Raw genomic sequence first — 20316 nt, forward strand, 5'->3', positions numbered from 1 at the left:
GTGGCTATGTTTTCTGATTAATAGGGACAATCTGGTACTAAGCAAATGCCTAAATACAGCAGAACCACAAAAGACTCAACTAAAATTTTTAAAATCACTAAAGCCTGATGGGTTTAGACTTCCCAGGGGTCTTCCCAGGTGGCACTAGGGGTAAAGAACCCACCTGCTAATTCAGGAAACAAAATGAGATAAGGGTTCAGTCCCTGAGTCAGGAAGACCCCCAGGAGGAGGGAACGGCCACCCACTCTAGTGTTCCTGCCTGGAGAACCCCATGGACTGAGGAGGGAATGGCCACGCACTCTAGTGTTCCTGCCTGGAGAACCCCATGGACTGAGGAGCCTCACAGGCTATACACAGCATCTCAAAGAGTCAGACAGGACTGATGTAACTTACTGGGACAGCCTTTTTAATGTCTTATCTTACACTTTCCTAAAAGGTGTAGGTCATCTAAAAGGCATAAGCAGTCATATGTGGTGGACTAGATTCATCCTTGAGGCAGCAGATTTCACGATGTAGGGAAGAGGATATTTGGGTTGAACAAACGTTAAGCCCAGCTGTCTCAAAACCCTTGGGGAAATGTAAGAGGCCTGGGTCCCAGAGCTCTATCTTTCCTTGCCTACATTTCTGGTGAAGGCAGAGAAGCAAAGGATGAGGCCTTGGCCCTGTGAGCAGAGTTCAGGCTTCCTCTCAGGAGTGGGTGTCTCTTGGCCAGGTGGGCTGCCCCGGGAACTGGGAAGGTGGTCTGGATCGGGGTGAGGACCCTTTAGTTCAGTTCAGTCGCTCAGTCGTGTCTGACTCTTTGTGACCCCATGGACGCAAAGGCACGCCAGGGAGGACAGGGATGGACAGGGCTTCCTTTCCATCACCAACTCCCGGAGCCTACTCAAACTCATGTCCATCGAGTCGGTGATGCCATCCAACCATCTCACCCTCTGTCGTCCCCTTCTCCTCCTGCCTTCGATCTTTTCCAGCATCAGAGTCTTTTCTAATGAGTCAGTTCTTTGCATCAGGTGGCCAAAGTATTAGAGTTTCAGCTTCAGTATCAGTCCTTCCAATGAATATTCAGGACTGAACCTTAGCAACTGCTTATATTCTGAGCAGGGGAACCACTTTAATATATCTACCCTCTGAGCTGGCGCTCACCAAACCCAGATGATGGGCACCAGGCGAGGCCTGGGGTTCCTGAGACAGCACACACTGGCAGCCTCTGAGTCCTCCTCTTCCGCCACCTGCAAACCTGTGCTGAGTCCTGTTACCTGGTCTCACCTGTATGGCACGGGGCCAAGGGGCTGTGGGGCAGAGGGCACAGGAACTGGTGGGCGCCACCAGCAAGCAGGAAGAGCCACAACCTCCCAGGGCCTGAATGTGGACAGGGAGCTGAAGGAAGGGGCCAGGTCAGGAGAAATGCCCTGGACAGAGGGTGGTGGGGCCTCAGAGACTCTGCAACTTGGGCCTTAAGGGAAACGTGTCCCAATTTCATCCTTGCGTAGTGGCTGTGTCAGCGGTTACCCTGAGAATCAGAGGTGGAACTTACGACCTCCAGACCCGGGGTCTGGGCACTTCATCCATCCATTCATCCATCGTTGCTTCATTTGTTCTAAGAAACTGCATGTGAGTCTGAGTGTAACCCCTGGTCTCAATGGTATGTCCTTTTCTCACAGCTTTGAGTAGTGGCCCTGTGGGTTTATCTAAAGAAGGCCGTGTATCGTGAAAGTGAGAAAACACAGGACAGAACTGGACAAAGTGGATCAGGACGAATGGTTCTCACTTGCCAGTGAGCACCCCTGCTGAGCCCACACCGCCACAAGTAGAGGCCCTGTGACCTGCACGCAGGGCCCCCGCTCCCGCCCCTCGCCAAGCCCGCTGTCCACAGCCCGTGCCCCTGTACTCGCCCCGCCACATCTGCACGTTCAGCTCTGTTGCTGCACCCGCTGGCGCCTTCTCAGGTTCTTTCGGTGAGTTCCCACGCGGCTCCTCGCGTGTTCTCAGTGGCCCCTGGAGTTCATCACGCAGACTTTCTCAGGTTACCCTAACCTTAGCCTTTATGTTGAAATACTTGTTAACGGCATCCTCACCTCCACAGACTCACTGAATACATTCATTTTTTTTTTTCCTGAAGGGCTTTACATTTGGTGAGAAGGGACAGGAATGTCAGGTAGGGGCCAGAGACTGAGAACCAACCCCTGCTCCCCGTAGTTGAGGACCATACCAGGGGAGAAAGAGGGTACTTGTGCACTCAGCGTGTGTGTACACGTGCACACGAGTGTGAGGGGCAAGGCTCTGTAGGACGTGTTAGGAAACTGCGATTTTATTCTGTGATCAACACCAAGTCACTGAAGAAATTTAAGCAGGAGCCCAGTATGACCAGGTTTGTGTTTCAGCTGCAATAAGAGGGTCAGAAGTGAGGCTGGGAGACCTAGTGGGGAGGAGACAAGGTGGCGACGGGTGAAGGAGAACAGGCCTGAAGGGTACTATCCGCTGCTGTTGTTCAGTCACTCAGTTGTGTCTGACTCTTCGTGACCCCGCCGACTGCAGCACGCCAGGCTTCCCTGTCCATCACCAACTTCTGGAGTTTGCTCAAACTCATGTCCTTTGAGTGGGTGATGCCATCCAACCATCTCATCTGCTGTTATTCCCTTCTCCTCCTGCCTTCAGGAGGAGACCCATCAGGGTCTTTTCTAGTGAGTCGGCACTTTGCATTAAGTGGCCAAAATACTGGAGTTTCAGCTTCAGCATCAGTCCTTCCAATGAATATTTAGGGTTGATTTCCTTTAGGATTGACTGGTTTGATGTCCTGGCAGTCCAAGGGACTCTCAAGAGTCTTCTCCAGCACCACAGGTGCTATTCAGATAAAAGTAACAAAATGTGGAGGCTTCCCTAAATGTGGCTTCCAAAATGTGGCTCAGTGGTAAGAGAATCTGCCTGCCGATGCAGGAGATGTGAGTTTGATCCCTGGGTTGGGAAGATCCCCTGGAGAAGGAAATGGCAACCCAGTCCAGTATTCTTGCCTGGGAAATCCCATGGACAGAGGAGCCTGGTGGGCTACAGTCCATGGGGTTGCAAAGAGACAGACATGATTTAGAGACTAAAACAACAACAACAACAAAACGTGGTGAGCATGCTCAAAAATCAAAAACAGCAGCATCATATGACCCAGCAATTCCACATCTGGGTGCACTTCCCAAAGCGCCCGGAGACAGAGCAGCGCTATTCACCCAGGCCCAACGGTGGAAGCAACCCGTGTCCACCAAGAGAAAGAGGACAACGAGCCGTCGCCTACCCATGGTGGAGCGGGAGTCAGTTAACACGGAGGGACGTCCTGACACAGCCGTCACCTATCCATGGGTGGAGCGTGAGTCAGTTAACATGGAGGGACATCCTGACACAGCCGTCACCTATCCATGGGTGGAGCGTGAGTCAGTTAACATGGAGGGACGTCCTGACACAGCCGTCACCTATCCATGGGTGGAGCGTGAGTCAGTTAACATGGAGGGACGTCCTGACACAGCCGTCACCTATCCATGGGTGGAGCGTGAGTCAGTTAACACGGAGGGACGTCCTGACACAGCCGTCACCTATCCATGGTGGAGCGGGAGTCAGTTAACATGGAGGGACGTCCTGACACAGCCGTCACCTATCCATGGGTGGAGCGTGAGTCAGTTAACATGGAGGGACGTCCTGACACAGCCGTCACCTATCCATGGTGGAGCGGGAGTCAGTTAACATGGAGGGACGTCCTGACACAGCCGTCACCTATCCATGGGTGGAGCGTGAGTCAGTTAACATGGAGGGACGTCCTGACACAGCCGTCACCTATCCATGGGTGGAGCGTGAGTCAGTTAACATGGAGGGACATCCTGACACAGGCTACAACAAGGATGAACCCTGAAGACATCATGTTCAGTGGATCAAGCCAGTCACCAAAGAAACATGTACAATTCCACTCACGGTCCTGAGAGGGGTCGAGCTCCCACACACAGAGGTGGAGTGGTGGGTTCCAGGGCTGGGGTGGGAGGAGTTAGTGTTCAGAGGCGGGGACAGTGAGAGCTGAGGGTGGACGGTGGGGATGGGGCATCATTAAGTGGATGCGCCTGACGCCACTGCCGCGCACTTCTCAGTCGTTCCGACGGGAAATTTCACGCTCTATGTGTATTATCACAGGGAGAAATTGCGGGCAGCAGTGAAGAGAGCCTCAGGTGTGCTGGCCATTTGGGGGGCAGCAAGTGGGGCCGTGTCCACTTACTTCTGGGAGGTGGTAGGAGCGGGAATCTGAATACTAGAGGCTTCGAGAAGTTGGGAGGACAGTCCAGTGAAGAGTCGAATACTTCAGGAGAAGGATGGGCAGGAAAACCCCGGGAAAGGGGCAAGGAGACAGCCCCAGGTGGAACCCAGAGGAAAACCTACATTTCAGGTGGTTTCTCATGACCATCTCTCACTTTCCTAATTTTCACTTGGATTATAGAAAATGCCCCATTTCACCGATAACAATCATTTATCACCACATTTATAGAAGACAATTCCTGGGTTTTCTCTTTTAGCGGGTTTTGACGGCACCCACTTATCTGCAGGTGATGTGGTAAGCTGGAAACTGCGGAGGGTTGCTTCAGTAAGTGTGGGGTGTGAGTCAAAGCCCTGGGTGTAGAGGCCCCAGTGGCTGGTGGGCAAGAAATCTTGTTTCTCATGTTTCTATTTCCTTGTTTTTTAATGAAGAATTCAGAGTGAAAAGACCATGCTTTTAACTTTTTCAAAATGAAATGCAAGTACTGACCTACACACTATCCCAGAGAGAAAAAACTTGATAAATAATTTTCAGAGAGGTTAAATAAGGCTAAGGTTCCTAAGTGGATCTTTTCTCCTAAATACATCACTGGACTAGCAAGAAGACCACCTGCCACCTCATTAGGGATTAGCATAAGGAGAAGCGGGAGATTTGGAATTGGCTTTCATTCAGAAAGGCCTCAAAATACACATAACCTGAGAACATCAGAGGCGGGGAGGACCTCAGAGACCACCTGTTTGCACCCACCTCAGGCGCAGGGGTGCAATGTCACCAAAGACAGAGAAGGAGTCAGAATTCAGGTCCTGGCACAAAGAAGACACCCTGCAAGTGCAACACATTGCCTCTTCCAAAGACTCCAACCACAAACATCACTCTTGCTCCAGAAGGTCTTCACTTAGCCGACCATAAACATCACTCTCACCCCGGAAGCTCCTGTCTCAAAGCCAAGGATTAGCAAAAGGTAACTCAGTGGTGGCTGACAGCGACTTTCCAAATTCAACTCGAACTGGGCCAGGCCGGGCAGGGAAGACCTCAGCTGACAGGCCCATGACAGTCACACGGGCAGTCTTTCCGATGCAATGATTGAGTGTGAGCACAATGGAAGGACCCCCTTAAGACTCATAAGGGGCTCTGGTTTTACACTGAAAAAAAAGTGAAGACAGTCAAAATTGCTGCCACAATGCGCTTCAGGCACATGCGTCCTGCAGGGAGCTCGGGACGGGACTCTGCCCGGTTACTGACTGAGACAATCCTTCTGAGCGTCATCCATCCTGTCGTTACCGCTCCTGGGCACTGCCGCCAGCCCGGGGCCCTGCCCCGCCGTGGGGATGCCTGCTGAGTTCTTACCTGAAGCTCGGAGCCAAGCTCTCACACACCCTCAGCGCTTGGTCATGAAGGCAGAGCACAGCTGACCCACCCAGGCTCGCCTTGTTGGGAATATAAACAGATTTCTGAGATTCCTGTTTACTTTCTGGGCCAAGACTAAATAAACAGAGAACAGTGACAGCTCTCCTCCTTGAGACAGTGGGACAGGAAAAAAAACCCTTGGATTTTCTAAGAGTTTCTGATATAATGCCTGGACCCTGTATCAGCAGTCAATCAACGATCACAAACAGGGTGGGAAGTGGGGGCCAGTGCGTCTCAACGCGGCTGGCTCAGTGGACTCGCTGGGAGCCCAGCCCGCAGAGATGCTGATGGGGCGGGAGGTGGTGTGAACCACAGACCCGGGGGCTGGAGGAGCACAGGGACTCGCTGAGGCCTCGCTCTGCTCAGAGTGGCTGCTCTCAGGCCACCCATGCCTCAGAGGCTACGACAGGGGGTGGCGGCTGGAGCAAGACAAGAACGAGAGTCCAGGGCTGCCCGTCGGCAAACACTGCTCCACGGCAGTTCGCCCGTACAGGCCTTTCCCATGAATAATGTGCACACTGAAGTCTAGTTGCAGACACACAAAAGTATCTCCTTGAAGAACAAATTGTACAATTTTTCTTACTGTTCATTTGTATCAGTTAACTCTATCCTCCCCCACATCACCCAGGGCACACACAGCGTCGCACAAGGGGCCTGTGAGTCAAGTGCAAGTTGCTCAGTCGTGTCTGACTCTTTGTGACCCCATGGACCATACAGTCCAGGCAATTCTCCAGGCCAGAATACTGGAATGGGTAGCTGTTCCCTTCTCCAGGGGATCTTCCCAACCCAGGGATCGAACCCAGGTCTCCCCCATTGCAGGCAGATTCTTTACCAGCTGAGCCACCAGGGAAGCCCTAAGCTACCAGGGATTCTCATCGTCCAGCACATTCCAACTCCAGCCCTGCTGAAAAGCATCATGGCCCTGGCAGTGCTCAGGGGGTACTGGGCCTTTTGGGCTGACCTGAGTATTGGGTCACACTGCAATCCTTACAAAACATACACAACCAAATACAGAGACATTTAATCTCCATAGCCATGTTTTTCACACTGGAAATTAAGGTGTCTGGATTGGGGACTTGTGAAAAAAACTGAGGCACAAAGGCTCTGAAATTTTGGAACTAAAGATTAGCAAAATGTCCTTGTTCCTTCCACCTGGAAGGTCAGAGCAGCAAAAATCACAGACATTGAAGAAACTATCTTTAGAGATCAACAGTGAATGACGAGAGACAAACTGTTGCTGTTCAGTCGCTCAGTCATGTCCTACTCTGCAACTTCACGGGCTGCAGCATGCCAGGTTTTCCTGTCCTTCATTATGTCTTGGAGCGTGCTCAAACTCATGTCCATCAAGTCAGTGATGCCATCCAACCATCTCACCTTCCTGTCACCCCACTTCTTCCTGCCCTCCATCTTTCCCAGCATCAGGGTCTTTTCCAATGAGTCGGCTTTTCACATCAGGTGGCCAAAATATTAGAGCTTCAGCGTCAGTCCTTCCAATGAGTATTCAAGGTTGATTTCCTTTAGGATTGACTGGTTCGATCTCCTTGCTGTCCAAGGGACTCTCAAGAGTCTTCTCCAGCACCGCAATTAGAAAGCATCAATTTTTTGGTGCTCAGCCTTCTCTATGGTCCAACTCTCGCATCTGTACATGACTACAGGAAAGACCACAGCCCGTCTGTGTGATCTCACCAAGAGGAGACCTGGAGAGCGCTGGACATCCAGCTGTGCCACAGGAGGGGCCATACTCAACTCCACCCTGACGGAGGGGTGGGGTGGGGTGGGGATGGAGGTCCCTCAAGCCCAGCCGGCTTTCAGAATGAGAAGGGCTCAGAAGGAGATGCTGACACCTGTGAGTAATAAGCGCCCCCAGCCCAGAACACACAGATTGAGGAGGGCGGCTGTGGGGCCTCCCAAGGGGGCAGCGGCCTCTTGCCCCACAGTCTCTGCGGCTCTTTTGAATCCTTGGCTCTTGTTGCCCCAACTACTTGCCGAAGACTCTTCTCCTAGATGGAAGACCCTGGTCATTGCCTGCTTTCCTGGACCTAAAAATGTGGACAGGAGGCTCTGGCAGAGGTCTATCAAAGAGCCTAAAGCAGGTTCTTCCCTCCCCATCAGCCTCCCAAGTCTTAACACTGTAAGGGAACAGACAACCTCAAGTTTCCCTACACGGCAGGAAAAATAAAAAATCCAGACATAAGGAAGAAATGGATCAGGTTCTGAGCTCTGATCTGCTAAACGACAGTTAGTTCACAACCAGTTTTATTCAACAAAGAAACACGTTCTTAGTAAAGCAGAAGTCATGTCTCAGGGGATGGGAAGACAGAGTATCAGAGAAAAGGCTCAGGGGACAGAATGGAGTTAAACCAGAAAACCAGCACAAACCCAACCTCCACAGGAGGTTTTCAGGACAAAGTCAAGTGTGATAAATACACGGTTCTTTTTGCCCGGCTAGCCTGCAATTGTGAACACTGGGAAGTAAAGAACACGCCACGGGAAAGGTACATGAGAAAATAAGTCTTCCAGAGCCAATGTTATTTGTAGCTTCATTTCACCAGGGTTCCTCTGCACATAATAGATACAATTGGAAAAAGAGCTGGACTTTATTTTCAACTCAGACTCAAGGACTTTAAATACATCATGCAACCCCAGAAACACTAATGGGCCCAGCACAGGCCACTGCCTGAACTCAGAGCTCAGGGACCACAGCAGGCCAGGTCCAATGCTGCCCGAACCCGGTAACACAGAGGGGCAGGCCCAATATTGTCCGAACCCGGTAACACAGCAGGGCAGGTCCAATTGCCCGAACCTGGTAACACAGCAGGGCAGGTCCAGTGACACCCGAACCCGGTAACACAGAGGGGCAGGCTCAATATTGCCCGAACCCGGTAACACAGCAGGGCAGGTCCAATTGCCCGAACCTGGTAACACAGAGGAGCAGGCCCAATGATGCCCGAACCCAGTAACACAGTGGGGCAGGTCCACTGACGCCCGAACCCGGTAACACAGCAGGGCAGGCCCAATGTCGTCCGAACCTGGTAACACAGCGGGGCAGGCCCAATGTCGCCCGAACCCGGTAACACAGCAGGGCAGAGCCAATATTGCCCAAACCCGGTAACACAGCAGGGCAGGCTCAATATTGCCCAAACCTGGCAACACCGTGGGGCAGGCCCAGTGCTGCCCAAACCCTGTAACACAGCAGGGCAGAGCCAATATTGCCCAAACCCGGTAACACAGCTGGGCAGGCCCAATACTGCCCGAATCCGGTACACAGCAGGGCAGGCCCAATGCCGCCCGAACCTGGCATCACTGCAGGGCGGGCCCAACAGTGCCTCACAGGCAGCTTGGCCAGAAATGAAAGCAGACGCCTCGGCTTTGGGGCAAATCTGAGAATTCTCTGCCTTTCTCTTCAGATCCCTGGAGACATCACAGCCTGATTCTTCCAGCTGGGTACTGAGGTGATGATAAAGGCACATTTAGGCCCCGAGGGATGTGAGCACGATTGGGACTCATTCCCGAGGTGAGCTGGTCAGGAGCAGTTTCCTGTACAGCACCACTTAGTCACCGCCATGACTAACCCTCAGGAGCCGGAGGACTGTCTCCAGGACGTGTCAGGGTGAGGGTAGAGTGGGCACAGCTGACAAACGGAGGGAGCAGCTGGGACGTTCTGATGCTAACAGGAAAGAACTGGAATATGCAGAGTACTGTGATGCTTTCTCAGGAAGGGTGAGCAAACTGCAGAACTCCAAATCTGTACTGCAGAAAACGAAGACTGATATAAAGTGGTTCACAGCACAGAAACTACCCAAATTCAGTTTCCAGAATTTTTCTAGAAACTGAGGGCCAGTGTTTCTGAAAAGCTCTTAAAAACCTCCTGTCAGCTCCTCACTAAGATGAGAGGTTAAGCAACACTATCGAGCAGACACAGTGCATGCTGCATACAAAGTGAAGATGCTCTAGCAGTCACCATTTAGTAGTAAAAAGAAACAGGTGGAGTTAATTTAATAGTATATTTTCTTCAATTCATCCTTTAAAATATATTGCCATATCAGATGCAATGACTATAAAATAATTGGACATTCTGTTTTCATTTTAAGTCTTGTAGTCCAGTGTATATTCTGCACCTGCAGACCAGCTCAATTCACTCAGGCCCCATTTCAAGTCTCATCAGTCCAGCAGTGACCACACTGGATGTTTAGATAAACAGACTTGCTAGGAGGCCATTACTGACCTGTCCTGCCACATGTGGAAAAGTGGCCTTGTGACAGCTGCCTGTGTCTAAACAAGTCCACAAGCAATGTCAAACGCTGTTTTGTTCAAATATCCTGCTATTTCAGTGGAAAAACACTTCTTTCAAAAGACATCTCTCTTGTCAGAGCTTCAGACCCCTGACACTGAGGCCTGCCTAACTCAGCTCGCCTCCCTCTGGGGGTCCAGCTGTGTTCCCTCTCCTGGCAGGGAACTTGTTGGGGGGGGTCTCAGATGCCCCGAGACACTTAACCAGGCTATAAAGATGGCACAGTTATGCTTCCAGGGCCTGCACACTCAACCATCTAGTATTTAACACAAACAAAATAATCCACAACGTGAAAACCTGATTAGGGAGACGCTGAACGTGGTCCCACCTCTCCCACCTCTTTTCAGCATCACCTGGAGGAAACTGCCTTTCTGTCTGCTCTGTTTATGAATGACACTGGCTTCCAAGAGAACGGCTCCCTTCCCCGCTCTCTAACCTGAGATCTTACAACACGGTCTGGGGAACTGAGGCGACCGATGCACCGTTATTTCTGAGTGACAGATGACATCCGCAGCCCCCGATGGATTAAAAAGGCCCAGGGATGCAGTGTTGAAGGGCCGGGGCGCCAGTGACCAGCAGGGATTGCACCTCTTACGGGGCTGCAGGAAGTGTGGACGCAAGCCCCGCTGTCATTTCTGGGAGGATGTCCCGGTTGCCCACGAACACCTACCTTTGTGGTTGAAGATGCCCTCCATCTCCATGCTGCTCCTGGAGTGGGCGATGCACAGGGAGCCGCAGGGGACCAGGCCCTCGGCCGCAGGCGACCGGTCAGTGGTGCGCACCAGGCACCAGTCAGGTTTGTCGTGGGGCCGCTCCAAGACTTCCACGGTCTGGCCGCGGCGGATGGTGAGCTCGGTGCTGTTGCAGGCCGTGAAGTCGTGGATCACCACGGTCAGCTCGCAGCCGCCGGACAGCTGGAGAGGAGAGGGCACAGGTCAGCCAGCGTGTCCCCACCACGGGCCTGCAGCAGGTGAGGCTGGTGCCCACTCCCAGGTGGAGGGAGTCCAGCTGTGCAGGACGCTGGCTGAGTGGGGGCCCTTAAGTTTCCAGTCCCTGAATTTACCTTCTTTCCAAACCAAGGGAATAGTCTTTACTTTTTCATATTCTAATGTATTTTCCAGTGTGTTACTCTCAGAACCTAAAGATTTTTTATATGAGTGTCCAAATATTTGCCTGAGACATATCCCCCTCCTACGGACAGGTGATTCTTGAACAACATGGGGGTTAGGGGTACTGACCCCCCGCATAGTCAAAAAAAATCTGTGCATAACTTTTGACTGCCCCCAAACTAGAGGCCGACTGTTGACCAGAAGCCTTACCGATAACAGCCAACTAACATGTATTTTGCATGTCGTGTGCATTATGTACTGTATTCTGACAATAAAGTAAGCCGGTAAAAAAGAAACCATTATTAAAAAAGTCATGAGGAAGAGAAAATACATTTATAGCACATATACGTATTTATTGGAAAAAAAAATGCACCTATTATAAGTGGACCCACACAGTTTAAACCTGTTTGTTTACAGGTCAACCTCCTCATTTTTAAACTTAAGGTAAAGGGGTTCCCAGGTGGCTCTAGTAGTAAAGAACCCACCTGCCAACACAGGAGATGTAAGAGACACAGGTTAGATCCCTGGGTCAGGAAGATCCCCTGGAGGAGGGCATGGCAACTCACTCCAGTATTCTTGCCTGGAGAATCCCCATGGACAGAGGAGCCTGGCGGGCTACAGTCCCTGGGGTCGCAAAGAGTCGGACATGACTGAAGTGACTGAGCACACGGCACAGCACACACAAGTACAAACTCTGCTCGCAGGCTTTTTTGGGGGGGCTGTTATGAGATACGGTGATAAACAAGACGGAGTTCACCCCAGCCTGGTGAGCGTGGAGTGGCCTGGAGACGGCAGGCTCCTGTGTGCCTGTGCCGCCTGGACTGGGAGGTACCTGCAGAGCAGCGAGCCTGGGACCCCGAGACACCTCTCTCTCCAAAACCCTCAGAGCCCTCCCCAGCCCCTATGGCATCTTCCCGACCCTCTGCCCCCGCCCCACCCCACACGCCAACACGCCCTTCCACACGCCGCATGGCTTGTGGCCTGAAAGGCCTTGCCCTTCTCTCCTCTCTGCTCGCTCCTGTTTTCTGACCAAACTCCTCTTAAGTCTTAGGCCCCCTGAAGCCCACCCACAAACTCCATGAAGAGCACCAACTCCATGACCATGCTCAGGAAACAAGGCGCAGGGCCTCTAGTGACCGTGTGCTGTCCACCGGCCCCAGACTGCACACTCTCTGGGGACAGCTCACCTGCATGCTCACCACCAGCGCCCTATGTTTGGGCGGTCCCCTCTGGCCCTCCAGTCCGGCTGCCCCAGGCTCAGGCTCCCCGGTGTGTCCCCCATCCCTGCGTGGGGTCCACACCACACCCTCCATGCTGCATTCCCGTCCCTCCAAAGCAGTGAGTCTGAGACATGACTCATCCCAGGCTGCCTTTTGGGTACCGCCGTCAGTTGCGTGCCTTCACCCTCCAAACACTGTCAGACTCTGGGGTGTCTGTCTGACTGCTCCCTCCCTCTGCACGCCCATGTGGTTCACTTCACTTGGATTTCTGCAGTGGTCTCCTGAGGGGCCCGCCTGATCCAGGCTTTCCTTGCAAAGTACCTGAACACTGCCGCCATATGCTCAGATACGCCGTCCTCCTATTCAAGAGTTATAGGTACACATTCCTGAGCAGAAGACTCAAAGCTCCTGTCACAGGGTCCCAGCCCACTCGCCAGGCACACTCCGTGGCTCCTCGCGTGCCTAACAGCCCGAGCAGCCACGTCCCCCGTCGGAGGCAGGTCTCGCTGCCCTGTGCCCACAGTCCCTTCTACTTTGAGCCCTCCCTGCCCAGTCTGTCTCATCTAAGTCCCTGTTGAGTCCCTCTGAAAAGTCGCTCCTCAGATGTGTCTACCATCCTTAGCAACTTTCTCCTTAAACAGATTATGCCTCAATCCTGACATGAGCCATGTCTCGGGTTGTATGTGTGTGACTACCCTCGGCACAAGGAAACAGGTCTGTGTCGCTCTCCTGTGAACGTCCCAGCCGTGTGTGTGTGTGTGTCTGCCCTCGGCACCAGGAGGCAGGTCTGTGCTGCTCTCCCCGTGTGTGAGGGCACGCCTGGGCCTGTCCGAGGCACCGCTGAGACCCCGGGGCCGAGGGCCAGGCTCCTCCTGGAGCACCCTCGGGCCGGGCTCTGCATCCAGTGAGTGCTCACACACTTGCTGGAGTGAAAACGGTAAAACAGGTTTGCTCTATAAAGGAAGCCACTGTTTGCAAAGCAAAACAAAACACGGGCTTTTCCTCCGTGGCTTCGGGAAGGGAGTCTGCTGTGTGTGCGACGTGTGCCCGGTTTTCTGTCACCCTCTAGGCATCGGCACACAAGAACAAGACGGGCGGGCGGGGGGCTGCGGCGGGCACAAAGACACGTCCCTTTTGGCCCCCGGCAGAGAGCTGGGAGCCGTGCCCCTCGCCCGGGCTCACGGCCCTGCAGAGACCGCGACCACCCGCTGCGTCTGCTGTGCTCCGTGCTCCCCGCTGCCCTCCTGCTCTAACCAAGCCTTTCTTTCCAGAGCAAGTTGAGATAGAATAAGAAACACATGTCCACTAGACAACCTCAGAAAGCAAAACAAAACAAAACTCATCCAAAATAAAGCTTAAACGTCGATGAAAGGAACTCTCTTTGCTAGGCCGCAAAGGACTATTTCCACCAGTGACTGACAACCCTCCCCACCTAAAATTTAAAAACCTCTCTGGAAAAACCATGTTGAATTTCTCCTGCTTCTCTGCGAACAATTGAAGGGGCTGATGTTACAAAGTTAAGGGCAGAGGCTCAGTCTGCAGAAGAATTTCCCTCGTAAAAAAAAAAAAAAAAACCCACGTTATAGAAGCGGTTAATCCCTGTAACGAAAAGGAGGAATGTTTCCCATCCCAGGGAAACGTGACCCATGGACAAGCGGTGGTGCGGAGCCCAGCTCACCAAGCACCCCCCAGGCCTGCACTTCCTATGGCCCTTTCCCTTGGCTGAGCTCTCCCCGGGCCTGCTACACGCGTGGTCACCACCATGGCTCCGCCCTGGGAAGCTCAACTTCAGACACTGCCCCCTCATCACCAGCCTGTGCCGGCCTCCTTCTCCATTGCAGGGGATTTCTCAGGCTGCTGGAGGTTCTGTAGTGGGGGCAGGGTGAGAAGAGAGGACGGGGGCGGCCCAGAGGGATGGAGCTGGACGCTCTTTCTGGCTCCGAGTTCCAGCCCCTCGCGCAGTAATCAAAGCTATTGGAAACATCTGTGCCCTTGACAGGGCCTGAGAAATAAAAATCAAGCCTGTTCTGACAAAGAACTGCATACTGAGTCAAAATTCTTTTTCAAAGGCTTTAGGGAACTTAGTAACAAAATCTTGTATCAGAAGAATATTTTCAAACAGTGCTAGAATTATCGTCAAAAAAAGAAAATCATATCTTCTCGGCACTGCCCCTAAGAATAAGCTGAGTTTTCCCATAAGAATCGCCTGCATGAATTTATAAGAGGATTAAATGGACATTTTCTAGTCCAGAGAAGAGACAACCCATGAATTTCTGTCTCAGTGTTCACGTTTGAATGTTTTAAACTTATTCCAAAGCTCGTCTTTAAAACCAGGCTTGTTAATTTAAAAAAACAAACAAACAAAACAAAAACTTTTTTTTGTATGAAAGACTTAAAATAACTATTTTGAAGTATCAATGCAAGTCATTACAGCCTTTCAAGTAGAATTAAACTCCTAGTAAGAAAAAGTTTAGGCTATATATTATACATAATTATATATATATATTACATCATTAACAGGTCTTTCCTTACCAGTGATATTTCTACCCCTAGTGACATAATTTCATCACTATGTTGAAGGAGTCACCATTCCATTTATCCAGTTTAGAAATTCACTTTTCCTTTTCAACCACATTTTGTGAAAGTTTTCACCTTATCTTTTTCATATCTATATATTTTACGGACTTGTATCATGGGCTCCTTACCACACGCAGTTTAGGATTGTAATTTATGAAAATCTCAATCCCCTTGGCATATGGTAACTCTTGTGACATTCTCATTAAAAGATATTTTTCCCCACTATTTCTGTTTTTCACCTTAAAAAAATTACATGTGATGATTAAAAAGCATGGTGGTAAAATGGTCTTAATTGGAGCAAGGGCCTGCGGATACTTTATAATGAAGTGCCTCCTCCAAGACCACCTGTGTCCCTCTGAAAGGGCGGCCAGGGGAACTCCAAGGACCCAGATGCATGCACACTTGGCAGAATCAAACCAGAATCCCTTTGCCTGAATTCTCTCAATGACCGAAAATGAGTAAGTGGCTGCTGTTTCACCTAAAAGGAAGAAACACTTGCAGCGTCCCAGGGACCGAACCCAGGACTCCTGCACTGCAGGCGGATTCTTTACCCTGTGCTGCAGGCACGCAGACCTTCCACAACCGCCACACAGAACAGAACTGACTTTTTACGTTTTCTGGAGAAACCATGTTTTACGATTTTCCTTCGCCTGAACCCAGGCAAGGACTAAGTGAAGTGGAGCCGTGGCTGGGGGCTTCTCGCCCGCCCATTGGTCTCCAGCAGCCCCTCCCTAGAGCTCTGCAATGAGGCCTGTTTGTATTCCAAGAACACAGCTTGGGAGGACAACAGCCAGCGCCTGGCTCGAATGACCAGCTCCCAGGTGAGTTGTGGGCCAGGCTCCGCCAGAGGAAGAGGGGCTCTTGACTCACTCGAGGGTGGTGTAGCCCTCGCTGCAAGTGAACCTGCTTCCAGAACCTCAAATTGGCTGCAGGTGGGTGTCACACCAAATTTCTGAGAGCGCTTCAGAAGGAGGAGGGACGCAGGCTAATAAAAGCCACCTCCCCTCCAGGGCAGAGAGTACAACCCGCAAAGTCACATCCTTCAGCCCAGTACAACGCGGGTGCTTAGAAACCACACTGAGGGGCTTGCGGTTCTGCAGGAGACTCACACAGAGCAGAAAGTGGTCCCTCGGCTGAAGGGGATTGGAAAGGATGGCTCCGTCACGGTTACAAGAGACAGGCCACACCGGCAGCCAGAACAACCCCCGCAGGACACGCCTTACCCAGCCTCTCATCCACCCAGCAGCTTGCTCCCTGGGCCACATGGTGGAGGCCTGAGGCTTGGACTGATCAGAGGCCATCCTAACCACGTGGCCCCCAGGCCCCCTTGCTCACCCCAACCCCAAGGCCAAGTTCACAGGACAAGCCGTCACAAAACCTGCTGCTGGGTTTCCAAATGACCACTGTAAGCCTCTCGCACATCCGGGTGAAAAAAAGAAATCGGCGAGAACTGAAAAATGCAAGATGGCAAAAATGCTGTGTTTCTCACCACCCTCCCCCTGCCAAGAGAAAGAAGTGGGGAGAGGGGGAAGCAAAAAGAAAACATAAAGAAATCTATGAGAAAAAGCTTTTCCCAAAGTAGCAGCTTACCAAATCCAGCATTTTATTTAGGAAAGAAACTCTGGGTATAGTTTTTTTTTTTTTCAGGGAGGTTAACCCTTTCCCCATTACTAATGTGATCACAAGCGGTTTTGACTTTAAAATAACTCTTGGAAGTCTTCCTTGACTGTGACACACGTGAGATGCAACGGACAGTTACGGTGTCAAGAAGCTCAAACTTCCCTGATGGTGCAGTGGCTAAGAGTCCGCCTGCCAACGCAGGAGACATGGCTTCCATCCCCAGGCCAGGAAGACCCCACATGCCTTGGGGCAACTAAGCCCATGTGCCACAACCACTGAACCTGGGCTCTGGAGTCAACGACTGAAACCCGAGCACCCGAGAGCCTGTTCTCTGCAACAAGAGAAGCCACTGAAATGAGAAACCTGGGCACTTGGCAACGAAGGATGGCCCCTGCTTGCCACAACTAGAGAAAGCCTGTGCAAAAGCAAGGAAAACCCAGCACAGCCAAAAATAAATGAATAAAAAGGTTAAAACAAAAGCATGCCAAGAAGTTCAATTGGAAAGATGTATTTGAAAAGGCAAACTTTAAGTGTGAAAAAGCCAGGCAAAGCAGAGAGAAGACAGCTCCCGGGTTCCAGGCTTCTGGGCTCTGAGCTCTGCAGAAGCTGGGTCCATGCCACACTTGCCCTCACTCTGAACATGTCAGAACCAGAGGCACAGGACCGTGCTGGGCAGGTGCTGAGAGCTGAGCTGCGGGGCAGGACTAAACAGCTTCGTTGACTGAAAAGCGGGAAGAGGAAGGAAAGTCAGGAAGCAGACAGCTGGACCCACGCGTGCTATTTTCAGTCACAGGCCTGGAAAGCAAGACCACGGGAGGGCAGGGAGCCCAGAGGCGCCTGCTCGCTGTGTTTGCTGAGTGAGCAGCACTTATCCACAAACACTCATTTGAAAGGCCTCTTTCTTTATTCCCTGAAAACCTAAGGCATGGCAGGCAGGTAACCAGCTGACTGGTCCCTCCCACAAAAGAAAAGGTGGAATAAACCTTTCGCCTCAAGTTGGAATCAAAGATGGGCCACCGTCGTCAACAGTGACTTTGATGGGCACCGTAACCTTTATGTTGAAAAGCACTTCTTGATCCGCCACTGGTTTTTGAAATACTTCTGTTGCCGTTATGCCTGAAGTTGTACTTTTGAAATAAATCTGCCTTTTCTTAGAACTGAGGCACTCTACCCTAGCGTGGGGGGAACTTTGTTTTTCTGATTGAGTAACTCAAGTCAGCAAAGACTGCATTCATTTTGTGGCTTTATGGGTGCACTTAAGAAACTTGTTAAAAATTATAAAAAGCCACCATCACTTGGAAAGATAGAGGGAACCAATGCCAGGTGCCACCTTCGCCAGGCTGCTGGCGGGGAGGGTGTCCCCTGCTTGTTCCTGCAGGGCAGCACCTGGCCTGGGCTGCACAAGGGGTGATGGCCTCATATCTGGGGATGCACGGATGAACCTCATGAAGAGCACGGAGTCATCACCCTACACGTGTGCAGCTGATGTGGTAGGACTGAAGAAGTGGTTGGGAAAACGTCTCAAGCGAGACTCTCCCCTTCTTCAGAGGCTGCCCATTCGGTATGTGGTCAGTGTTTACTGCTGAGACACCAAGATGCGAAAGTCCAGGTGCTAAATCTTAGCAGTTTACCTTTCGCACAGCTTCGAGCTTCCAATGAACACAGCTTCTAAATCCACTGCAATCAAGAGTGCTCAGCTAATAGACAAGGAAGTTGTGGTACAAATACACAATGGGATATTACTCAGCTATAAAAAGGAACGCATTTGAGTCAGTTCTAATGAGGTGGATGAACCTAGAGCCTGTCATACAGAGTGAAGTCAGTCAGGAAGAGAAAGACAAATATCATATATTAACACATACATGTGGAGTCTAGACGGAGAAGGCATGGCAACCCACTCCAGTACTCTTGCCTGGAAAATCCCATGGACGGAGAAGCCTGGTAGGCTGCAGTCCATGGGGTCGCTAAGAGTGGGGCACGACTGAGCGACTTCACTTTCATGCACTGGAGAAGGAAATGGCAACCCACTCCAGTATTCTTGCCTGGAGAATCCCAGGGACAGAGGAGCCTAGTGGGCTGCCATCTATGGGGTCGCACAGAGTCGGACATGATTGAAGCGACTTAGCAGCAGCAGCATGGAGTCTAGAGGGCTTCCCCAGTGGCTCAGAGGTAAAGAATCAGCCTTCGGTGCAGGAGTTGCAGGAGGTGCAAGTTTGATCCCTGGGTCAGGGAAGATCCCCTGGAGGAAGAAATGCAACCCACTTCAGTATTCGTGCCTGGAGAATCTCATGAACAGAGGAGCCTGGTGGGCTACAGTCCATAAGGTCTCAAAGAGTCAGACACGACTAAAGAGACTTGGCATGCACGTGTGGAGTATAGAAAGATAGCACTGATGATCCGACTTGCAGGGCAGCAAAGGAGACACAGACATTTTGGACACAGTAAGGGAAGGAGAGGGTGGGATGATATGAGCAAATAGCACTGAAACATATACATGCCGTATGTAAAACAGATCCCCAGTAGAGGTTCAATGTATGATGAAGGGAACCCAGAGCCTAGAGGGGTGGGATGGGAGGGAGGTGGGGGGGCGGTTCCAGAGGGAGGGGACACATGTACACCTGATGCCGATTCACGTTGATGTACAGCAAAAATCATCACAATACAGTAATTATGCTCTAATTAAACATTTTTTAAAAATAAAACAACAAAAAAGTGCTCAGTAAGAGGCCACTGTATAGCAATTGCAAGAGCAAATAATGAGTGGCTGAGAAGGAGGTGCTTTTTCAAATGAAGACACAGTCACAGCTAAAACCTATGCAGCACTCAGGACATGCAAGGCATTGTTCTACATGCACAGTTTTAGTACAGCCCTGGAGTGGGGAGCAGTATTGTCCGCTTTTACAGATGAGGAAACAGGTGCAGAGGCTGCTGAGAAGCAGAGCTCAGAGGCCTGGCTGGGGAGCCCCACCCTGCTCAGTCGTGTCCGACTCTTTACAACCCCATGGACTGTAACCCGCCAGGCTCCTCTGTCCATGGAATTCTCCAGGCACGAATACTGGAGTGGGTTGCCATTTTCTTCTCCAGGGATCTTCCCTGACCCAGGGATTGAACCTGCGTCTCCTGCACTGCAGGCACATCCTTTACCGTCTGAGCCACCAGGGAAGCCCAATCATCTGCTGCTGGTCATTAAAGACTTTGCTTACCCTACTCTTGTTACCATTTGGGCAGAGTCAGGACTCTGATGCCTGGGAATTGAAACTATGTGCTGTCAATGGAAAGGCTTCCGGATGGAGTGACTCAATTTCATGCCTACGCGGGCAAACCTACAGGAGGCCCTGGGAGGTTCTGGCAAACCCAGCCCATGGGGCAGAATCTGAGTCAAGACTGCCTCTTGCTTCTAGCAGCTTCGGGCAGAGGGGAGAGCATGAGCTTAAGGGGATTGGCACATAGGCCAGGGATGTGAGCAGTGAGGCTGAATGCAAGCGGGAGGCACTTCCTAAGTAGGCTTGACGCAGTTTTCCTTTCTTAAAAACATGAATCCAGCCACATTTTAAAACGTACTGGCATTAATTACTTTATATGCTGCCGCAGAACTACAATCTGTGTAAACCTGTCCAAGTTCCTACAGTGGAGACTGTCGCTTCCCAGAGGTTTATTGACTTTTTAAACTGCATAAAATTTCATATCCCCAACGTAGCACTAAATACACTTCATGAAAAACAACTGAAACCGTTTATTTTTCTAAATGTGTGGACTTACACATTCACATCCCAAGCTTAGGGCAGAGCATGCCAAGTACCAACCTCAAGTGAA

At 51.3% G+C, this 20316-nt stretch overlaps 1 protein-coding gene across 5 annotated transcripts in view; it reads right to left on the bottom strand.

Annotated features, from left to right (window-relative positions):
* Positions 1-20316, bottom strand: part of TRIO (trio Rho guanine nucleotide exchange factor) — a 363874-nt gene that overhangs the window by 77961 nt on the left and 265597 nt on the right. For all 5 annotated transcript variants that reach the window (XM_070357707.1, XM_070357708.1, XM_070357709.1 and 2 more), the window contains exon 34: positions 10648-10891. In XM_070357707.1, coding sequence (XP_070213808.1) covers positions 10648-10891 — 244 coding nt within the window. The remainder of the gene's footprint in view (positions 1-10647; positions 10892-20316) is intronic.

The sequence above is a fragment of the Bos mutus genome, chromosome 20 (assembly GCF_027580195.1).
Source record: "Bos mutus isolate GX-2022 chromosome 20, NWIPB_WYAK_1.1, whole genome shotgun sequence".
Taxonomy (NCBI): Eukaryota; Metazoa; Chordata; class Mammalia; order Artiodactyla; family Bovidae; genus Bos; species Bos mutus.